Source organism: Sarcophilus harrisii, chromosome 3 (assembly GCF_902635505.1).
Source record: "Sarcophilus harrisii chromosome 3, mSarHar1.11, whole genome shotgun sequence".
Taxonomy (NCBI): Eukaryota; Metazoa; Chordata; class Mammalia; order Dasyuromorphia; family Dasyuridae; genus Sarcophilus; species Sarcophilus harrisii.
Window position 1 is genome coordinate 531,704,629 of NC_045428.1, and position 24,452 is coordinate 531,729,080.

The window sequence follows — 24,452 nt, forward strand, 5'->3', positions numbered from 1 at the left end:
CAAAAAAAAATTTCCCTCCATTGTCAGGTATTTATTTTTCCTTAACAATTTTCCCTTGTGCCTCCCCCGCCCCCCCCCCCCCCATGGGGTGGGGGAGGAGAGAAACTCTTGTAAAAAATAATAATCAAGAAAACAATTTTCCATATGTCTATCTTTGTATAATAGCTCATTACTTCTTCGTTGGGAGATCATGTTGTCCTAGAATCATGATTGGTCATTGTATTGACTAGAGTTTTGTAGTGTTTAACAATTGTTTCCTTTTATAATGTTGCTCTTATAGTTCTGGAAATTGTGCTGACTTTGCTCACCTCAGTCTGTATCAGTGAATACAAGTTTGCCTAGTTTTCTTTGAAACAACCCTTTCTTCATTTTTTATAGTACTATAAATTCCATCACATTCTAGTGCCATAATTTGTTCAGCCATTCCCTAATTGATTGGCATTCCTTGAGTTTTCAGATCTTTGTCATCAAAAAAAGAGCTGCTATAAATAAGTATTTTTGTAGATGCAGGATCTTTTCCTCTTTCTTTGGTCTCTTTGTATGGGTCAGAGGGACGCAGAGTTTAAATGCCTTTTGTGGCATAACTCTGATTTGCTTTCTAAAATGACTAAAATCCAAGAGAAGAGAGAGCATCTAGTCAGAGAGGATAAATTAGTAGTTGCAGAATGATAAGAGTTTTTGTATTTAAAAGACGATTGGTAAACTTTTGAGAGATGTTTAAAAGGTAGAGTTACAAACTGATTAGGTGGTAAGGAAATGGAGGCAGTGAGTATAAATTACTTTCTAGTTTATCAGAAAAGTAGAAAAGAAATTATAATTTGAGGGAGGGAGCAGGGTTGTCAGTTTTTTAAGGAAAGAGGGAGACCTGAGAATATATATGAAGGTATTGGGGAAGGAGCCATAAAGGGAGAGAAGACCAAAAAGAGTTGGTGAATGATCTTTGAGACAAATTTCTAGAGAGAATGAATCAAAGTACAAGTAAGGATTAGCTTTGGCAAAAAGGGACTTCTCATCATCAGAGATTTTATAGCAAAGGAGCAAAGTGAAAATTTGTTTCCATGCCTGAGTGGTTGTTGCTTGCTCTAACAATCAAGTTTAAAACACATCTTGTTTCTCTAGAGATGCCTGTTTTTCTTGGGTTTTTGTTTTAAATCCACAATATTCCTGTGATGTATTTGGTAGGATATGTCTTTGGTGGGCTTGCTCATTTATAAGTAGTAAAATTCATTAATTTCATGTCAGGCAAGGCATTCATTCAATCTAGGAATTAATTTTCCAGCCACTGTTCTCTGCTTGTGTTTGTTTTTCCTTCTACACTTCTTCTCTTCTACTTTTCCCAACCTTTCATCCTTAAAAATACTTGTATTACACTATTTGTAAATGTCATTTTTACTTCCTAGTGACTTCTTACTGACTATGAACCCTCCTCGTCCCTAAATCTCTCTATAGTCAAGCAAAACAAATTTACACATTGACTAAGTCTGGAAATAAATGCTTTATTTTATCAAGAGGTGAAGTTAAGCTTTCATCATCAGTCCTCTGAAGTTGCTATTGATCACCACATTGATCAGCATTCTGAAGTCTTTAGAGTTTATTTTCTTTTATATCCTTGTGGTTCACGTTGTCCAGTTTATTTTCTTTTATATCATTGTGGTTCATGTTGTCTTCAAGACTGAGAGAAAATAAGTTTGCTCTTTTCCTTCTTTCAGAGTATTCCTGAAATTCCTGAAGACTTGAAGCAATTGTATAAGACTGTATGGGAAATCTCTCAGAAAACTGTTCTCAAGATGGCAGCTGATCGAGGGGCATTTATTGATCAGAGTCAGTCTTTGAATATCCACATTGCTGAGCCCAACTATGGCAAACTCACCAGCATGCACTTCTATGGTTGGAAGCAGGTTAGTGAAAGGTTATAAAGAAGACTTCTCAGGCCATTGCATTTTAGACCCTCCAAGTTTGTCATGTACCATTGAGTTCTGTTCTTTCCCTTTTTTTGTTTTGCTTTTAGGACATTTGGGACAACTGGCACCTTACATATGACTGTCATTCTCTTCAGCCATCTTCCAGTGGCCTTTTCATTTTAGATAGTGTTTTGTGGTCTGATCATGTGCTTATAAAGGGTGATGCACAGGGGTTTAATAAGAGATCATTTCTAGAAGTATATTGGAGGCATTCGGTCTTTACATATTAATAATTTGCTAAATGTTAAATAGAATGTGGTGAGATAGCCAGTACTTCGATTTCTTTACCACCTATTAAAAATCCACTTATGGCTTTCATTTCCCATTACTCAATTGAACTTGTTCACATCAGGTATTTCAAATAGTAGAATCATGAAATTTCATTGGAAAGGACCTTAAAGGCTCTGCAGTCTACCTTCCCTAATGTGGTAGATAATGACATCTAAGAGTTAGAATGTGGACTTTCCCAATGGCCTTTGTTTTTACCCTGTCTGTAGTGGATGATATTGCCAGCTTATCCCCAGAAACTGCCTTTTTTCCTTTCTAGACTTCCTTGAAAGGACCTTGTCATAGTTTTCTTGCTTTTTTTCTTCTGGCTGCTTCTTTCTCAGACTGACTCCCCTTCCTTCTTGGAAACAAGCTTCCAGATTTACTCAGTAGTCTTCAGCTCTGTTTCCTTCTCCTTTTTCTATCTACTCCTATACCCTTTAGCTTTAGCTTTAGCTATCACTTCTATGTATATGACACCAGAATATTTGTCCTCAACTACATCTAAGTAGTTGACAGTATAGAATACTCCTCCTGGAGCCAGAAAGATGAGTACAAATCGGATTTCAAACACTTCCTAGCTGTGTGTACCTGGACTTAACTTGTCTCAGTTCCCTCCACTGTAAAATAGAATTAATACTTTTTAGAGTTGTGAGGATCAATTTAGATATTATATGAAAAGTGTTTAGCACAGTTCCTGGTGCATAGTAGATGCTTAATCATCTACTTGTTTCAAGCAAATCATGGACACAATTTTATCCAAGAGAATGACAATAATGGGACAACATACCAAAATTTGTGGGATGCAGCCAAACCAGTAATTAGGGGGAGTTTTATATCTCCAGATGCTTACTTGCATAAAATAGAGAAAAAGAAGATCAGTGAGTTGGGCTTATAACTAAAAAAAGCTAGAAAAAGAACAAATTAAAAATCCCGAATTAAATGTCAAATTTGAAATTTTAAAAATAAAAGGGGAGATTAATAAATTTGAAAGTAAGAAAACTATTGAATTAATCAATAAAACTAAGAGTTGGCTTTATGAAAAAACCAACAAAATAGATAAACCTTTAGTTAATTTGATTAGAAGAAGGAAAAAGGAAAATCAAGTTGTTAGTCTCAAAAATGAAAAGGGAAAACTTTCCACCAATGAAGAGGAAATTAGAGCAATAGTTAGGAGTTGTTTTGCCCAACTTTATGTCAATAAATTTGATAATCTAAGTGAAATGGAGGAATACCTACAAAAATATAGATTGCCCAGATTAACAGAAGAGGAAATAAATTACTTAAATAGCTCATTTTAGAAAAAGAAATAGAACAAGCTATTAGTCAACTCCCTAAGAAAAAATCACCAGGGCCAGAGGGATTTACATGTGAATTCTACCAAACATTTAAAGAACAATTAACTCTAATACTATTCAAACTGCTTGAAAAAATAGGGAAAGAAGGACTCCTCCCAAATTCCTTTTATGACACAGACATGGTATTGATACCTAAACCAGATAGGAGGAAAACAAAAAAAAAAAAATTATAGACCAATTTCCCTAATGAATATTGATGCAAAAATCTAAAATAAAATATTAGCAAAGAGATCACAGAAAGTCATCCCAGGATAATATACCATGACTAAGTAGGATTTACACCAGGAATACAAGGTTGGTTCAATGATTAGGAAAACTATTAGCATAATTGGCTATATCAGTAATAAAACTAACAAAAGCCATATGATTATCTCAATAGATGCAGAAAAAGCATTTGATAAAATCTAATACCCATTCCTATTAAAAACACTAGAGAGTATAGGAATATATGGACTTTTCCTTAAAATGATCAGGAGCATCTATTTAAAACCATCAGTAAACCTATGTAATGGGGATAAACTGGAATCATTCCCATTAACGTCAAGGGTGAAACAAACTTGCCTACTATCACCATTGCTATTCAGTACTGTATTAGAAATGCTAGCCTTCGCAATAAGAGAAGAAAGAGATTAAAGAAGAAATACTTGTTTCATCCCCCTCTTTCCTCCTTCAACCACTTTCAGTCAAGGACCATTCATCTTTTTTTTTTTTTTTTTTTCTTTCTTACTTTTTTTTTTTTTTGGTAAAAAGTCTTCCCTTCATCCTTCAACATTCACATATAATAGCATTAGCGTAAGTTTGTCACCTTATGCCTTGACTTTTGTAATATACACTAACTGGTACCACTTGTCTCACTAATAGACTGGCTTATTATAAATTACTGTTTTATACTTGTCACTTCCCTATTTCAAAAACTTTTTTTGATAGTTTCTTCATACAGGATAAAGTCCAGATTCTTTACGTTGGTAAACAAGATCTAGGTCCTGCTTTTTTTTATTTCTTTCTCTATACTTTCTGCTTTAGTGAGACTGGTATATTGGGACTTTGAAAGATAATGCTTATAACTTTCTACCTCTTGACAATCACTTTGCAATTATTGGTGTTTACTGTATCCTGAATAAAGTTCAAAAGAATTTGCCTGACATTCCAAAGCCCTTTCTTCCTTTCTAACCTTATCTCCTAGTAAATTCCCTTTCTTGGACCTCTCATATGAACCTAATTGCCTCTAATATGTCTTCTATTTCCTACCTTTTTGTTCATGCTGTTCCTTATACTTGCAATGTCTTTTCAGTCTGTTTTGTTTATGATTTCTTAAACCATCCTTAAAACACAAAGTATACATCATCCTCCAAGAAATTTTTCTTCTTTCTCCATACTAGCACCTTTTGCCTCAGTTTTCACACTATGTTTTTGCTCACTTTTTTTTTTTTAATTAAAGCTTTTTATTTACAAAGCATATGCATGGTAATTTTTCCAACATTGACCCTTGCATAACCTTTTGTTTCAAATTTCCCCTTCCTCCCCCCCTGCCCCAGCTGGCAGGTAGTCCAATACATGTTCAATATGTTGAAATATATATTAGATCTAATATATGTAAATATATTTGTACAATTATCTTGTTGCACAAGGAAAATCAGATCAATAAGGAAGAGAAAGAAAACAAAATGGAAGCAAATAACAAGAGAGTGAGAATGCTATATTGTGTTCCACACTGTTCCCATTGTTCTCTTTCTGGATGTAGATGTCTTTCTTCATCACTGAACAATTAGAACTGGCTTGAATCATCTCATTGTTGAAGAGACCATGTCCATTAGAATTGATCATTGTATAGTCTTGTTATTGCCGTGTAGATGATCTGGTTCTGCTCATTTCATTCAGTATCAGTTCATGTAAGGCTCTCCAGATCTCTCTGAAATCATCTGCTTGTCATTTCTTACAGAACAATAATATTCCATAACATTCGTATACCATAATTTATTCAACCATTCTCCAATTGATGGAGTTTCCAGTTTCTTGCCACTACAAAGAGGGCTGCCACACACACCTTTCTGCATATGTGGGTCCCTTTCCCTTCTTTAGTATCTCTTTGGGATATAAGCCCAGTAGTAACACTGCTGAATCAAAGGATATGCACAGTTTGATAACTTTTTGAGTGTAGTTTCTAATTGCTCTCCAGAGTGGTTGGATCCGTTCACAGTTCCTCTAACAATGTATCAATGTCCCAGTTTTCCCACATCCCCCTCCAACATTTGTCATTATCTTTACTAATCTAACAGGTATGTAATGGTATCTTAGTTGTCTTAATTTGCATTTCTCTGATCAATAGTGATTTGAAGCAGCTTTTCATGTGACTACATATAGTTTTAATTTCTTCATCTGAAAATCATCTATTCATATCCTTTGACCATTTATCAATTGGAGAATGGCTTGAACTATTATAAATTTGAATCAGTTCTCTATATATTTTAGAAATGAGGCCTTTATCAGATCCTTTGGATGTAAAAATGTTTTCCCAGTTTATTGCTTCCCTTCTAATCTTTTCTTCATTAATTTTGTTTGTACAAAAACTTTTTAACTTAATATAATCAAAATTATCTATTTTATGATCAATAATGGTCTCTAGTTCTTCTTTGGTTCACAAATTCCTTCCTCCTCCACAAATCTGAGAGGTGGTAAACTATCCTATGTTCTTCTAATTTGTTTATATCATACTTTATGTCTAGATCATGAACCCATTTAGACCTTATCTTGGTATATGGTGTTAGGTGTAGGTGTGTGCTTACTTTCTGCCCTGCTAGTTTCCAATTTTCCCAGCAGTTTTTGTCAAATAGTGAATTCTTATCTCAAAAGGTGGGGCCTTTGGGTTTGTCAAATACTAGATTGTTATAGTCATTGTCTGTGAACCTAACCTATTCCACTGATCAACTTCTCTATTTCTTAGCCAAATGGTTTTGATGACTGCTGCTTTATAATATAGTTTAAATCTGGTACAGCTGGTTTTGCTCACTTTTTTTTGACAGTTATTATTGGCTTAGTGGGTAGAGTGTTGGGTTGTGGAGTCAAAAAAATTTGGATTTCTATCCTACTTCAGATGGTTAATAGATGTGTGACCCATGGACAAGCTTCATGATCTGAATTCTGACTTCTTTGTCTTTAAAGTGAGGATAATAATACCAGTAGCACCCACTTCACAGGGTAGTTGCGAGGTTCAAATGAGGTGCAAACAATTTTCAAAATGCTGTGTAAATGTCAATTATTATTGTTATTAGCATTATCATTGTGTTCTTTCTGTGTGTTTTATATGCCTGATTGATTAATGCATTTTAGAGATGTAAAGCATGTTTATCAATTGTGGGAGTTTCAAGGATTCCTTTCTTATGCCATCAATATGAGTAAATGAAAGAGCTAAATATGTGAGGCTGTCACATTGGATTTGATCTAAATTTTGATCTGATGAGCAGACTTCTGCTAATAATTATAATTGTTCTTCCTTTAGGGTCTGAAGACTGGAATGTATTATTTGAGGACAAGACCAGCAGCTAATCCCATTCAGTTCACTCTGAATAAGGAAAAACTGAAAGAGAAGGAGAAGGTGTTGAAGGATGAGGAAAAGGAGAGGAACACAGCAGCCATGGTTTGCTCTTTAGAAAACAGAGATGAGTGCCTGATGTGTGGATCCTGAGAAGGAAGAATCAGAAGAGGAGGCCAGCACTTCTTTGGAAGCCACACTGTCTCTTTGGGCATAGATAGATGTAGTGAATTTGCTTGAAGAGGTGAGGCTTTGCTGGACTTTAGTGCAGGAAATGATCAATGCATATCAAGTACTATTTCAGAGCAGTATGAAAATATTTTTCTGCTGGTGTTTTGGGAGTGAAGAAGTCATTTTGGACTCAGTGGATGAGCAGGAAAGAGAAAGTGGTCGTCTGGGGCTTGGTCACTTCCTTTGGCCCTACCCTGAGTGAGTATCCTCTGCAGATTGTCATCTCACTTGGCTGAGGTCTCTTTTGAGGTTGGTATGTTGCCACTAAAGGAAAAGCAGATTGTTGGCCCCTGAGAATTGTTGGCATATCTACTCCCTCACCCCTCCCCAGGAAGCTTGGGTTTCTCTGCCTTATCAGTATTTAGCATTAAGACACACAGAAATGGCTTTTCCCAAGATGTTTTGGATTTTATCCCTCTTCTGATTTACTCATATGGATCCTCATATGGAAACAGGGCTGACCACTAGGTCAATCTGAAATAAAGATGCACACTTTCCTCTTAAAAGGTGAATGTTTTGTGTCTCAACTAATTTTGTTAATGGTTTTCATCTCAAATGATTTCTCACATCTTGTCATCACATTGTCACAGCTTTGCTTTGTACAGCAGAAAAAACTCTGGTGTTCAATCTAGAAGATGTGGATTCTATTTCTGACTCCATCTATCACTGTATGATGGTAATTTTCCCTTCTCAGGATCTTAAGTTTCTTTATCTGTAAAAAGAAGAGTGGAGTTGGGATTAGATGATCTTTTCCAGCCCTAAAAGTCTATGCAAACCTACAAGCAAGTACTCGAACTATGAGGAAAAACTTGAAAAATGACAACATTTATGTTCTTGTGTACATGTTGTGTAGGATAGAACTCTTAGCTTTTTTCTGTTGACCTAAACTAGAGATGAAACTGGGAGAACACAGCAACTACTGAAAAAAAAAATATTTCTACCACTTGGCTCCTAATAATCAATTACTAAATGTCATATTTCCCTGTAATTGACAATGTTTTCTCACTCAAGTTTTCCTGAACCATGTCGTTTAGATTTCTCATTTGCCTCCTATCAGACCTTATTGGTATCACGTCATACCAGTAGTGGAGTGAAGTATTCCAAAGATCTATCTGTACTTGCTTTTGTGCTGTGTAGTATTTTTACTAATGATTTAGATAAAGAAACCTAGGTATATAGATAAAAGTATGTCATCAAATGATGGCAGATGATGTTAACCTGGGAAGGACAAATAGCTAACAGACTAGAGGACAAATCAATATTCCAAAAGATCTTTAAAAGCATTGTTTTAAATCTGATGAGATGAAATTCAATAAGGATCAATATAGAGTCTTAAATTTGTGTGCAGAAAAACAATTTTACCAGTACAAAATAGAGAAGTCATAGCTACATAGTCATTGTTATGAAAAATATTGAGGTTGTGGATTACTGGTGGGGGAAATAGATATCAAAATTATTTTTGCAACATCTTAATGAACCAACAACATAGAAGTCTCCAATCTCTACATGGCCTAATATTAGAAAGTCCCCAAGCTCCTGTGCAAGGACATGGTAGAACAGATGATGTCATATATGCTGTGACAGTATAGTAGAAGTAGAGAGCAACTTCCTCTTCTTGGATAAGAGTTCATGAAATTTTGCCTTAAAAATACTTCTTTTATAATTGTGTAAGTATTTGATCTCTTGTCTCCTGCTCTTGAACTGGAAATGTTTTCTTAATTCTATAATTATCCCTCCATTTGCATTCCAAATACTTCCCCTTCCTTCTCTGATCTCCCTTTTCCTCTATTCTTCCCTCTGTGAAATGTTTTACATTTCTATTCTTAGCTGCTACCGAATGCTGCAGAATCTTAAAGTTTATAAAAGATTATAAAAACCAAAACCCTTGAAAATGAATCTGCTAGCTGTGAAAGCCAATTCCTTAGCATATTAATAAATCTCTTTCATTTTCTATCATTGACCTGTAATTATTAGTACCCCATTGATGGATATGTCCCAAGAGTTTGAGAGAATTCTGCAAACTGAGTATGCCAGTGATATGTGGCAGCCAAAAAGCTAATGTAATCATAGACTGCATTAAGGATATTATATCTTCTAAGAATAAGGAAATGATAGTCCTGTTGTATTCTGCCCACATCAGACTTTATCTGTATTTTTGTGTTCAGTTCAAGGCTCCATAGTTTTAGATGGACATTAGTAATCTGCAGAAGGGCAAACAAGATGGTGAAGGGCCTTTGTGTCCTTATGAGGATTGGTTGAAGCAACTGGAGTTGCTTTCATCCTTAAAAAGTCTTTAATTGGTCCTGCTATCCTTTCAGAGGTATCCTCTACCTCCCTTCTTTTTCATTACCAATGCTCAGAAAAAAAACTGCTTACACTAATTGCTTTTGCTTTTTCACCTTCCATTCCTCCCCTCGTGTGCATGTTATTTTATATATATACACAACCTATATATTTTTTTTTTCAAATGACAGATTCCCCCCCCCCCCTTTCCATCTTTCTCCATTAAAAAAAATGAAGCAAAAACTTTGAAACAAAAATTTATAGTCAAAGCATTCTTGAGTAAACTTATTCCCTTTTTTTTGGGGTAAAGGCCTTACTATCTCTTGACTTATAGTATAGGCTTACAACTTTAACTCTTCATTTTTTGTTCCCTTTATATTTAATTTGTTTTAAAATCTTTGTAATCCAAACTTCTCAGAATTATTGGAATTTCTTTCTCTCCATTCTAATTTCAAGCCCTGAACTATTAAAATACATCCTCTAAATTGATCTTACCAATCTGTTTTCCACAGTTGCTAATTTCAGAATCCCTAAAGCTCAACATTTAATTATGTCATTCTCCTGCTCTTAGAATTTCATTAGTTTCTTAATGCCTCTAAAATAAAATACAAACTTCCTACTTTGGGGCATTTAAAATACTTCATATACCTCCAACCTATTTTTCTGGATAACATTTTATATTATTTTCCTTCATGAACTTTACATTCTAGTCAGTGACCTCTTTGCTGTTTCCTGCATACCATCTTCTGTCCCCTGCTTTTGTGTTTTTCCAAAGGCAGTCCCCATACTTGGAATGGACTCCTTCCTCACCCTGTCTCTTAGAATTCCTGAGACTTTTCAAGACTCAGCTGAAATTCTATCTCCTTCACTGTGCTTTTCTTGATTACCTAATTTTAGTTTATTCCTGCCCTGCTCTTTTTGTTGAATCATTTCAGTCATGTTAGACTCTGACCTCATTTGGGGTTTTCTTGGCAGATATTGAAGTGGTTTACCATTTTCTTCTCTGGCTTATTTTATAGATGAGGAAATTTGAGTATTTTGCATTTACATTTTTATGTATCTTGTGTTTTCCTCAATATGATGTAAGCTATTAGAGGACAGGGCAGATTGTTATTTTTATCTTTGTACCCCCAGTATATGCAACAGTGCCTGTTGCTTTGACATTAAATTTTGAACCTAACACCAATGGATTACCTTCAAATGCCCCTGTTTAAAATCACTCAAAAACTTGGAAATCTCATTTCTCCATGAGATTAATAGTACTTGCCTCTTTCCTCTGCCGACTCCTCTGTGTACACTGAGCTACACAGAACTTCCTCTGCATTTTGTGCAGCAGCCTTGGACTCAAGATATTTAGAAGTGAGGAACATGGCTGTATGAAAAGAACACTGGACTCGGAAGATTTAGCTTCAAATCCTGTGTGATTGGACAAATCACTTTGCAAATGAGAAGTGGTTCATTTGCACTGCTAGTCTATTTCAATCAGTATTTATCAATTTGAATCATCAAAATTATGTTTCTAAATCCCTGAACTATGAGCTGCTATAGAAAGTTAAAGGTCCTTTCTTCAGCCTTGTTTGTCTTGTCATGGTGACCAAGCTCAGTGTAGCAGAGATCACAACTAAAAGAAAGTCTCCCAAAATATGTTTGTACTGACCTTTTTTGATTTGTGTATAAATTGGATTTAAGTGGGACAGTTGCACAAAGTCATCAGTCTCACACTCTCTCTCTTCTAAAGCTACTATTGTCACTGGCAGAAGAGTCAAGACCACTGGTGATGACTCATGATGCAGTGGATGACTTTTCTGTCTTTGATGTCTAACCAAGCTCTAAGCACTCCACATCACCTGCTTCACCTACCTACGTGGCTATTGGAATAAATTGTTCTTATCTGCCCATTTCACCAGGGGAAGTTTTTACGTGCCTGGGGTAAACACCTAATTCACTGTAGGGTTTTGAGATCTTTCAGTTACCCTCAACCTGGGTTAGCCTGTCTCCCAAAAGGGTTTGCTGGAGTGTGGCTGCTGTGCATGCTCTAGCTTCTTGGAGCCACAGGTGAGAGGGAGGTGGATCAGGTGACCACCTAAGGTGGAAAGCATCCCTGTAAAGTATTCAGCGCTTCACACCAGATGCACTAGTCTTTCCTGAATACATCTTAGGTCACTATACAATGCTTGTACCATTTCCTCCTGCCCAAACTATGGAGAAGCCTGTGGAAATATTGCTTGTTTCACGTAACTTTTGACCCTTCTGACATTATATTATTTTATGCATCCCATGCCAATCAATGGAATTACTGTTTTTGGTATAGCTGTTTCAGAGTGATTTCATATCTAACCCTATAAAAATAGGGCCCTGGATGGAGGAGGCATCTCAGATTGTGAGGAAGATCTGAGGTCTACTTCAGTAGAGGGGACCATGGACCCTTTAATAAAATGCCCTTGGCTCAGAGCTCTACCTCCATGTCTTTTATTGTAGGTAGGATAATTTTAACCCCCATACCTCACAATCTGTTTCTTCATTGATAAAAATGGGGAAATTGGACTAGATGGTCATAAAGTCTTGGATCCTAAGACCTCTGAACCTTAGTTTCTTCATCTTTAGAATGAGGATAATACTTGTTCTACTCACTTTACAGGGTGGTTGTGAGGGAAAAAGATAAAACTATGGTTGGAAAGTTACTGGTTTCTAAGTTATAAAGCACTGTATAAATTCCTGCCCTTATTAGCAAATAAGGAAACTTTAAATGACAAAGCAGAGTCTAAGGAGCAAACTTTTTGGAAGGGGGACTTTTAGGCCAGTTGCTTCCCTTGAGCTATAATACCAATTATATAGTATTTAAAATGTGTTAGGCATTATGTTATGTGCTTTACATTTGTTTTTTCACTTGATCTTCATAACAATCCTAGGAGATGAATGCTGTAACTATTATTTATTTTATAGATGAAGAAACAGACAAAAAGGTTAAGTCTTGCCCAGAGTCATATAGCTATTATGTACCTGAGGCCAGATTTGAACTTGGGTCTGACAACATACCTGGTGATCTATGCACTACCTAGCTACCCTAGTAATCAATAACCAAGGTGCCCAGCATAAGCTCTTTTCAGTATCTCTATCGGTTGGGGGGAATGCAATTTGTGCTGCAGTTATGGAGACTCTAGTGCCTTAAGTTTGCAGCATTATAAGAGCAAATATGGGCCAAAGCCAGGTTTTAGATAAGAGGGAGTGAAGAAAATGTGACCTTATATTTGGAGCAATATGGTATATATATGTTTGTGTATGGGGAGGTTGCATGGTTGTATGAGCATAAAGTTTTCTGTAGAGATGGGAGGAATCTATCTTTGGAAATTCACAAGCCCTGGTGGATAACAATTTTTTTCATGCTGGTTGGTTCGTCTGTGAAACTCATGCCAGATTATCCTGATACTAATTGAGTATGTGTAGCAAATATACATGTCACCTCCCTTAGAAATAGTTGGCCTGTCAAGTGGTTTAGAGGAATACTATAAAGTAAGTTATTATGTTTATCTGATTGGCAAATACTCATTAAATATCTTCCACCTGCAGAATATTGTTGTAGGTTATCGAGGTGAGGCTAAGATAGATATGGTGTAATATGATTGCTGCATTCAAAGCCTTCACAGACTAAGATGGGACACCAATAAGTTACAGATCAAAATACAGTAAAAGTAAAATATGGTTAAGTGCCCAAGAAAAGTAGTGTTACCTGAGTTTTCATATAATTCCCTCTACAATTGATGAATAGCCTGTCATTTAGCCTTTCCTTGAAGACCTACAATTAAGGAATTCTTAACTGTGGTAGGTGTAAGACTTTCTGATTGAATTGGAGATCAGGGGAAGCTTCTTGGAAGGGGGAGCATTTGGGACTTGATCAGGTAAGACTTCAATCCCTAGAGATGGGAAGGATCACACAAGGTAGAGTATGGTATGAACAACAACAACAACCAACATTGAGCCCTGTATATTATCCATTTTTTGATTCATTATAAGCTTGCTGTCATCCCTTTTGTCAGGAGAAGGTCCTTCTGGATAAATTAGGTATGTTCCAAAGATAGCAGTTACATACATGTCTTTCAATATAATGGTGGGGTGGGGGAACAGCGGAGAGGAGAATGTGGGAAACTGAAAAGCAGATAAAAGTGAGTAGAAATGACCTAGATATTTTTACTGCAATAGGATAGAAGAATGGTATCTGATGCCAACAGGTCATGTGGATATTCCTGAATTGTTTGATGGAGTCTTAGAATTCAAGTTGGGAAGAGACTGATTTAATTTAATTTATTTTATAAGTGGGGCTGAGAGAAGGGAAGCAGATGCTTCCACAACAAGTCCCTGGGAAAGGAGTGAGTGGCAGAACTGAAACTTGACTGGTTAACTTTTCATGACATTTAGGTCACATCTCCTGTTAAAATGTAAACTTTGTGAGGGTAAGGATGTACCTAGAATCAGAATTGGAGAAAAGAACTGAAAAAGACCTTTGAAATGATTTGCTTCACATTCCCTGCAGATAGATACCTACTACTGGTACATAGTAGACATTTAAAAGATTTGCTTCATGAATTGATACAGGTGCTGCCAAAAGGTGCAGACATAAATCTCAACTTGTTAACCTGGCAATTAAAGGCTGTAACAATTTGAGACCAACCTTACCTTTTCAACTACTCTTCCTCCCCCCACCCCCCTTTAATGTCCCAGACTCTTAATAATAATAACCAGCATTTATATAGTTCCTCATCTCTACCTGGTACTTTTCATTTGTTTCACAACAACCCTGGGATATAGGTGTTATTATTCGCCTCTTTGCAGTTGAGGAAATTGAGGAACACAGTGATTTGCCTAATGTCTTATAACTTTTGTGGCCAGATTTGAACTTGGGCTTCCTAATTCTAGACCCAAAGCTTTTCTAATTAATTTTTTTTTTATTATGGCTTTTTATTTACAAAACACATGCATGGGTAAATTTTCAGCATTGACCCTTGCAAAATCTTCTGTCCAACTTTTCCTCACCTTACCTCCACCCCCTCCCCCAGATGGCAAGTAGACCAATATATATTAAATATGTTAAAGTATATGTTAAATACAATATGTGTATACATATCTATACAGTTATTTTGCTGCACAAGAAGAATCGGACTTTGAAATAATGTAAATTTAACCTGAGAAGGAATTCAAAAATGCAAGTGGACAAAAACAGAGGGATTGGAAATGCTATGTAGTGGTTCATAGTCATCTCCCAGAGTTTTTTCGCTGGGTATAGCTGGTCCTATTCATTACTGAACAAATGGAACTGATTTGGTTCATCTCATTATTGAAGAAGATCACATCCATCAGAATAGATCATATAGTATTGTTGTTGAAGAGTATAATGATCTCCTGGTTCTGCTCATTTCACTCAGCATCAGTTCATGTAAGTCTCTCCAGGCCTTTTCTGTTCCATAACATTCATATACCACAATTTATTCAGCCATTCTCCAATTGGTGGGCATCCATTCAATTTCCAGTTTCTAGCCACTACAAAGAGGGCTGCCACAAACATTTCGTGCATATACAGGTCCCTTTCCCTTTAAGATCTCTTTGGGATATAAGCCCAGTAGCAATACTCTCAGCTTCTACTATTTCTTAAACAAACACACTTAGAACTTTGGTTCAATGCCTCCCTTTCCAGTCTCTGCTTAATTTGACAAATATTTGTCAAACTTCTGTGTTACCTGTGTGACTCTGGCCAAAAAACATAACTTCTCTGAGCTGCCATTTCCTTGTCTGTAAAAAGATTGGGTTGGTCAATGTGGACTCCACGTTCCAGTATAGCTCTAAATCTTGTGATCTCATGATCCAGTTTTGCATAGGATCTTGTGCTTAGTACAGGAGATATGAAAGTAGAAACAGAAGATGTAGCTTTCAAAGTCTCAAATGGGGAAAGAGACGATTAAGTAGCAGAAGATCAAAGAAGAGGTTAGCTTTTGAAGGAAGGAAAAGGATTTCAACAGATGGTGAAGGTGAAGAAAGGAGGTCCATGGGGGAATCCAATCCGATTTAATAAACATTTTTAAGTACCCACTAAAGACAGCATTGGGAAGACAACAGAAGTTTATTTGGAACATGAGTATTGGAGCACTGTGAGATAAGATTGGAAAAGGAGGTTGGAGCTAAGCAATGACAGGAATTTATATTTTATTCAGTGGGCCCATGAAGTCCACTGAGGATTTTGAGTAAATCAAAATGATATGTTAAGAAGGTTTTTTAAGTATATGTATGAAAAATGGATTGTAGAAGGGAGGAAGACATTAGGAAACTATTAGGATCATCCAACTAAGAAGATGTGATAGTCTGAATTAGAGTGGTTGCAAAGAGAATGGAGAGGAGGCTATAGGTGTGAAAGATACTTCTGAGGTATAATCAATGGGACTAGAAATGATGGGATTATGGGAAGAGAAGATTGAGTTAATGACTTTTTCTCTTAGGTTTTGAACCTGGGGTACAACTGGAGGCAATGCAAAAATGGTGATATTATGAATAAAAACAGGTAGGGGAAGAGTCAGGTTTTGGGAGTAAGATGATGAGTTCAGGTTTGGACACATTCAATTTAATTGGATCATCTTATTGGAAGATGAAATAGAGCCCATGGGAATGGTTTAAAAAAAAAAAAAAGATGTTTAAGGCTGAGGACAGTGGTGATGGGAAGAAAAGAATAGATTGGAGAGCCAGCATGAAGGAAAAATAAGAGCACTAGAAAGCTGAATGGGAGTTGGGCAGGGGGGGTGAATCCTATTAATACTTAATCTTCTGACCTTCAGCAAATTAAATTCCATGGTTTCCCATTTTCTTATCTATAAAATGAGGGTGTTGGACTAGATGACCTGTAAATCAGCTGAGGCTGTTAAGTCCATAATCCTGTAGGTTTATGAAGATAGATAATATACATTTGTAGTGAATTTAGTGGACATGATTTCATGTTTTCCCTCAAAAAACTTTAAAGTAGGAGTAAAGAAAATGGGTAGCAGTTGGCAGGACAAGGGTAGCTTATTGCTTTCAGGAATCAAGTAGCAGGACATGAGGTCATTTGAAGAGAAACAAGCCACATTTTTTAAATTATTATTATAGATTTTTATTTACAAGATATATGCATGGGTAATTTTTCAGCATTGACAATTGCAAAACCTTTTGTTTCAATTTTTCCCCTTCTTCCCACCACCCCCCTCCCCCAGATGTCAGGTAGACCAATACATGTTAAATATGTTAACATATATGTTAAATACAATATATGTATACATGTCCATATAGTTATTTTGCTGCACAAAAAGAATCGGACTTTGAAATAGTGTACAATTAAGGAAATCAAAAATGCAGGTGGACAAAAATAGAGGGATTGGGGATTCTATGTGGAGGTTCACACTCATTTCCCAGAGTTCTTTTGCTGGGTGTAGCTAGTTCAATTCATTACTGCTCTATTGGAGCTGATTTGTTTCATCTCATTGTTGAAGAGAGCCACGTACATCAGAAATGATCATCATACAGTATTGTTGTTGAAGTATATAATGATCTTCTGGCCCTGCTCATTTCACTCAGCATCAGTTCATGTCTCTGCAGGCCTTTCTGAAATCATCCTGCTGGTCATTTCTTACAGAACAATAATATTCCATAACATTCATATGCCACAATTTACCCAACCATTCTCCAAATGATGGGCATCCATTCCAGTTTCTGGCCACTACAAAGAGGGCTGTCACAAACATTCGTGCACATACAGGTCTCTTTCCCTTTTTTAAAATCTCTTTGGGATATAAGCCCAGTAGTAACACTGCTGGATCAAAGGGTATGCACAGTTTGATAACTTTTTGAGCATAATTCCAAATTGTTCTCCAGAGTGTCTGGATGTGTTCACAATTCCACCAACAATGCATCAGTGTCCCAGTTTTCCCACATCCCCTCCAACATTCCACATTATCTTTCCCTGTCATTCTAGTCAATCCAGACAGGTATGGAGTGGTATCGCAGAGTTGTCTTAATTTGCATTTCTCTGATTAATAATGACTTGGAGCATCTTTTCTTTTTTTTTTAATTATTTTTTAATAACCTTTTATTTACAGGTTCTATGTATGGGTAACTTTACAGCACTGACAATTGCCAAACCTCTTGTTCCAAATTTTTCCCCTCCTTCCCCCTACCTCCTCCCCCAGATGACAGGATGACCAGTAGATGTTAAATATATTAAAATATAAATTAGATACACAATAAGTATACATGACCAAAACGTTATTTTGCTGTACAAAAAGAATCAGACTCTGAAATATTGTACAATTAACGTGTGAAGGAAATCAAAAATGCAGGTGGGCAAAAATATAGGGATTGGGAATTCAATGTAATGGTTTTAGTTGTCTCCCAGAATTCTTTCGCTGGTGTAGCTGGTTCAGTTCATTACTGCTCCATTGGAATTGATTTGGTTGATCTCATTGCTGAGGATGGCCAGGTCCATCAGAATTGGTCATCATATAGTATTGTTGTTGAAGTATATAATAATCTCTTGGCCCTGGAGCATCTTTTCATATGGCCAGAAATAGTTTCAATTTCTTTGTCTAAGAGTTGTCTGTTCATATCCTTTGACCATTTATCAATTGGAGAATGGCTTGATATGAATTAAAGTCAATTCTCTGTATATTTTGGAAATGAGACTTTTATCAGAACCTTTGATTATAAAAATGTTTTCCCAATTTATTGCTTTCCTTCTAATCTTGTCATTAGTTTTGTTTGTACAAAAACTTTTCAATTCAATTCAATCAAAATTTTCTATTGTGATCAATAATGATCTCTAGTTCTTGTTTGGTCATAAATTCCTTCCTCCTCCACAGGTCTGAGAGGTAAACTATCCTTTGTTCTTCTAATTAATTCATAATCTTATTCTTTTTATTTTATTATTTATTTATTTATTTTTAATAACTTTTTATTGACAGCATAATCTTATTCTTTATGCCTAGGTCACGAATCCATTTTGATCTTATCTTGGTGTATGGTGTTAAGTATGGATCAATGCCTAGTTTCTGCCATACTAATTTCCAATTTTCCCAGCAGTTTTTGTCAAACAGTGAATTCTTATCCCAAAAGCTGAGGTCTTTGGGTAACAAGCCACATTTTTGATGTTCCCAAGGATTACTTGGGGTGGGGAATGAACCCCAAAGTATGATTATTCAGAAACCAAACCTAGTCTGTGTGAGTTTAGCAATGGGTTTCTGAGGCATAGGAGACATACATTTACATTTTATCCTTCTATCTTCTAAATCATAAAAGTCCTTCAAGGCAGAAACTGCCTTACTTGTCTTTGTATTCCTGTCCCGTCACCTACAATGTCCTTGTCCTTAATAAATGACAATGTAAGAAATCACACTGGAGTATTTACCACCAGGTTCAGAATAAGAATATAGGATTATCAGTTCAGCCTTTCAGTGCTGGGGGGAGGGAGGGGGGGAGTGTGATACTGATTTATCTCCCAAATATCCTAGGAAGTCTAACACTTTACATGAGTGCTATAAGCATGTGACCTTTGAGAAGGAAGGATTTGATAACCCCATTATGGTCAGCTAGAATATTGTGTCTCCTTATGCAAATTATGGATTAGGAAGGAACTTGACAATGAATACATCCAGAGGAGGGGGACCAACATATCAGATGCATGGTGGACTTGAATATGACTCCGGGTGGAAGCAAGGCGGGGGAGAGGGGGAGGCATTTATAGGCTGGAGAAAACATAGGGGGAACATGATAGGTGTCCTAAAATAGAAGGGCTATTGGATGATAGTAGAATTCACTTTGTTCTGTTGGTCCTAAAAAGAAGAACTAGAAAAAAGTGGATTGTGGTTACAGATAGACTTCAGCTCTTTTTACGAAAGAATGGGAGATTCTAGAGTCAGGACCTGAACCTGTGTAATTTGGTGCATGCTCCACTCCACTCAATGGACCGAAATTTTGAACAACTGATCATGAGGGAAAGAGCAAAAGACTTGGGAGATTAGACAGCGCTGCTCTAGTACTACTGTCCTTGTGGTAGTTTCCACCAGTCTTTATCTACGGATAAGGCACCACTTAATCCTGAAAATTCTAGTGCGGCTCTAGACAAGGAGCCTTGTTGGCTCGTTGCTTTGGCTAACGCCCCGCCTCACCCGGGTAGTCTCCTCTCTGGCTGGGTCTTTGGCAGCCTCTTTGACGGGTCCTTGGTCACCGGCATTGGTTCCCTTCCCCAGAGCAACCTCTCCACATGCTGCCGGATCTCCCTGGTCCTCACCCCATAGATGATGGGATTCAGGGCTCCGGGAAGCAGCAGGTAAATGGCGCTGAGCAGGTTCTGCACGTCCTGAGACACAGACTTCGCGAACCGGAAGACGATGGAAGTGGAGAGGCCCGAGAGGTAGACGGTGAAGATGACCAGCAGGTGAGAGCCGCAGGTGTGCAGCGCCTTGGCGCGGGCACCGCCCGAGGAGATCTGGAAGGCGGCGTAGATGATGCGGCTGTAGGAAGCCGCCAGCAGGGACAGATCAAAGGTGACGGTGAGCAGCCGCAGGGCCAAGCCCAGGCGGTTGTTGAAGGTGAGGTCCCCACAGGCGATGCTCAGCAGGGCGATGTACTCGCAGGCGAAATGGCGGATCACGGCCGTCCGGCAGAAGCGGGCCCGGGAAGTCAGCACCACCAGGGGCACCGCCACGGCCAGGCTCCGGCTCAGGGCGGCCGCGGCCAGCGGGCCCAGCAGCCGGGACGTCACCAGGTCCGCGTAGCGCAGCGGGTGGCAGATGGCCACGTAGCGGTCCAGGGCCATGGCCAGCAGGAGGTTGTAGTCCAGCAGCAGCGTGAAGTAGATGAAGAACATCTGCGTGAGGCAGCGCTCCAGGGACACGGGCTTTGCGGAGCGCAGGAAGCCCGGCAGCATCGGCGGCAGCACGGCCGTGGCCGCGCAGACATTGACGGCCAGGAGCAGGGAGATGAGCACGTACATGGGCTGGTGCAGACTGCGCTGGGTGGCCACGGTGGAGACGATCAGGGCGTTGGAGGCCAGGATTAACGCGTAGAGGCAGGAGGCCGGGAGAACCAAGAGCCAGCGCCGTTCCCGAAGCCCCGGAAAGCCCACCAGGAAGAAGTCTCTGTAGGAAATATTGGAGGGAGTGGCGTTCTCATATTTGTCCATAGTCCCGAGGAGGCGCCAAGAGAGGGGCTTTAGTGCTGTGGGGACAGAAAGGCAGCCAGAGTCCGTGACTGGCGGGGTCCCAGCCCAGCAGAGATGCCCAGGTGAAGCCCTGGGTCCCAACAACAGCCGGTCCTTCCATAGCGCTTTAAAGTTGGCAAAGCAGTACAGTTATGTCTGTGTCTGTCTGCTCTGTATTCTTATGCCCGTGTTTAATCTGAAGAGACAGCTAAACGGCTCGGGATAAGTGCTGCGCCCAGCAAACCGAGTCAAGTGTGGCCTCTGACACTCACTTAATCTCTGCCTTAGCCCACTCGGAAATGCCAAACACTGCGGTACACTTGCCAAGAAACCCCTGAACAGTATTAGTGTGTTATAATCCACCGGGTCGGGAAGAGTCGGGCGTGGCTGAGTAGCATATGTCTAGTCTCTATGTTTTGATTTATATTTATACTTTATGTCTATCTACATCTATACTAATACAGATACCTAATTTAAATCTAAATCTGTCCATATATTTTGATTTATATCTATAATTTATGTCTATGTCCACATCTATACTTATAAAGATTTAAACTTAAATCTAATAAATATTCGTATGTTTACATATATATTATTCTATATTCACACACATATACATACCACTTCACAAATTTAAAAGAGATATAAATCTATAAAATCTCATTTCATCCTCATACCAGTTCTGGGAGGTAAGAGATGCTTTTTTTCCCAACTGAAGCCAAAAATAGGTGACTTGCCTTAAAATCACATAGCTAGTAAATATTTGAATCAGAATTCAAACTCTGGTCTTTCTGACTACGATTCTGGCACTCTGCCTACTATGCCAATTACCTTACTGACCCTTTGTGAGAGTACTCAGAATATCTGAGTCATTTCAGAGGAAAACTCTTCATTCCCAGAACTTTCACCTTGCCCAGAATCTCAGAGCTGACTTGGCTGCCTACTCAGAGATTTGTCACTACGACTTTTAATTGCTTTTCTTCTTCACTTACTTTATCATATATGTACTTAATCTCAGCATCCACACGATACCCACAGACGTACAAAATCTGAGTAACAAGAGAGGTGAAATAGAAATTCTCTCATTCTCCTTTCTTCCTGATTTCCCACAATACAGACTACAAGAAGGTGTTTTCAAGTTTTTTCCTGTCTTACCCCACTCCTAACCCAGGCACAAGTTAATATACAAATTACAGAATCTTGAAGTTGGAAGGGACTACTCCAACCTATATCTAGTCAAAACCCCCACCTGCAGTATTTCCAACAAGTGACTAGCCAATTTCTATTTCCAGTGAGAGGAAAACTAGCCCACTTTTGGTTAGTTCTGAGCCTTAGGAAATGTTCCTTACAAAGCTTAAATCAATCCCTGCAGCTTCCATCAGTTGTTAATAGTTCTTCCTCCTGAGGCCAAGAAGAGCAAGTATAATCTCTTCCATATGATTGTCCCTCAAGTATTCATGTACTCCATAAGTGTCCTCTTTAGGAAAAACCCATTAAAGTTACTAGTAATCTCTCAGTTGCCAAATTTAATAGTCTTTTCCATCTGGGATTTCCTAATATTTCTCTCCTTTGATTTTTCTCCTACCTGTCAGACTACTCTTTCTTTGCTGGTTCTTCAACTGTGGCTATCCACTGAAGTTCTATCCTGGGCAAGAATCTTCTCTTTTCTCTCTATACTATTTCCCTTGGTGATGATATCATCAGTTATCATTTGATGATATTGATGATGATTCTCAGATCTATTTGTCTAACTCAGTTCTCTGCTGATTTCTGCTCTTACATCACCAACTACCTTTGTGTGTGTGGGAGGAGGAGAGGCAACTGGACTTAAGTGACTTGCCCAGGTCACATCAGTAATACTAATTAGGCTGGATTTGCTCCCTTTTAGTTGCTCCCAACTGTCTTTTCAACATCTAGAATTGGAATCCCACAGTCATCTTAAACTGAAGATGTCCAAAATTTTACTCACTGTCTTTCCCTATAAACCCATCGCTTTTGTTAGTTTCCTTTTTATGATGGAGAGTACCACCTTCCTCTCAGTCACTCAAATCACTCCACCTCCATATCATTCTCTCCTTCTTACTCTCTCCTTCTTGTTATCTAGTCAATTAACAAATCCTATTGGTCCTACCTTCTTACCATCTCTCATATGTGCCCCTTTCTCTTGTGTGATGGCATTAATCACTTTGATGCAAGCCCTCATCATTTCACACCAGAATTATTAAAAAGAATACTATCGGTCTCCCTGCCACAGACTTCTTTGCATTCCAGTTTATATTTTGCTCAGCTGCTAAAGTAGTTTTCTTAAAGTTCAGGTCTGATCATATCATTCCCATCTCAATAAATTTCCAGTGACTCTTCATTTCCACGATAAAATATAATATTTGTTTTATAAATTATAATTCCTTGAACAACTCACTCCATCTCTCAACCTACCTCATGCTTGGACAATTACAACAACCTGCTGATTGGTTTTTCTGTTTTAAAATGGTGGGAAAATAGCACTTTGAGCATTTTCATTGTTTCCTAAGCCTTGGAACATTTTCCTTTCTTATGTCCACCTTCTGGTTTCCCTGGCTTCCTACTATTCTCAGTTGCAGTCCCACCTTCTACAAGAAGCCTTTCCCAGTCTTCTTTAATTCTAGTGCCTTCTTTCTGTTGATTATAATTAGCTTATTTGTACATACCTGTTTCCATATTGTCTTCTTTAAAGTACTGTGAGCTTTTTGAGAACAAAGACTGTCTCTTGCCTATTCTGGTGATACAAGAAAATATAAAAGACAGTTTCTTTCCTTTGAGGAAATTTCAGTTTAAAGAACTCTTATATGGATAGTAGATCAATAGAAATGCTCCGAAATAACCGGAGATACTAGGAAAGAAACTAACATTAAAAACCACTGCCTAAGATGTCTAAGATTTGCATACAAATATACAAAATATGAGTAAAAAGAAAAGTGAACTAGAAATTCTAACATAAGGAAGAATATTTGACCTCAAAGACAAAGATTTGGTGTAAAACGCATGATTTCAATATGGCTTTTGAAAGGGTATCCTTTATTCAGAAGGAATTGAATAACTGGAATTGTTGAGGATGCCAGAGTGGCATTTTAAGGTGCACCTATGCATAAACATACATGAATATAATGAATATAATCCTTTCAAATGATACTTTATTGTTAAAGAAATATATCTATTATACTCCAATGATACCAGTATCCTACCTAGTAACAACAAAGAAATACAATTAAGCAAAGCAAATCAACCCATTGTCTAACATTGTTTATATCTTGTTGCACACTAACTCCTCTCCACAGAGTCCAACATCTCTACTGAAAGGGGGGAAGAAATGTTGTACCATTGGTCTCCATCAGTTCTCCAAAGAGACAATAGTAATAATGGAAATCTAGGAACCAGAGGATAGAAGAATGGTGGATAACATTTGGATGAATGTCAATGAAAATAGAAACAGAAGTAGGAAACAGAGTTTAGGAAACAGTCACAGACTTGATATTTCCTGTTGTAGCTCTTTGTCTCCTTGTCAAAAGCAGAAGAGCTAATAATTGTATGGCTTGTCAAGATGATAATGATTATTTTAATCTTACAAATCTGGGAGAAAT

The 24,452-nt window shown here is 37.8% G+C and overlaps 2 protein-coding genes across 3 annotated transcripts in view; one reads left to right on the forward strand and one right to left on the reverse strand.

Moving 5' to 3' along the window:
* Window positions 1-7,858, forward strand: part of RRM1 (ribonucleotide reductase catalytic subunit M1) — a 40,922-nt gene extending 33,064 nt beyond the window's left edge. For both annotated transcript variants that reach the window (XM_031962041.1, XM_031962042.1), the window contains exons 18-19: window positions 1,710-1,898; window positions 7,083-7,858. In XM_031962041.1, coding sequence (XP_031817901.1) covers window positions 1,710-1,898; window positions 7,083-7,268 — 375 coding nt within the window. In that variant the 3' untranslated portion in view covers window positions 7,269-7,858. The remainder of the gene's footprint in view (window positions 1-1,709; window positions 1,899-7,082) is intronic.
* A 10,854-nt stretch (window positions 7,859-18,712) lies between these two features.
* Window positions 18,713-21,084, reverse strand: LOC100913673 (olfactory receptor 52Z1-like). The gene has a single exon (XM_003764724.3). It carries the CDS (start codon window positions 20,815-20,817, stop codon window positions 19,798-19,800), a length of 1,020 nt encoding a protein of 339 aa, XP_003764772.1. The 5' UTR covers window positions 20,818-21,084; the 3' UTR covers window positions 18,713-19,797.
* Between the last annotated feature and the right edge of the window lie 3,368 nt (window positions 21,085-24,452).

Coding starts and splice junctions, on each gene's coding strand:
- LOC100913673 (XM_003764724.3), bottom strand. CDS start 20,817: ATGGACAAATATGAGAACGCCACTCCCTCCAATATTTCCTACAGAGAC.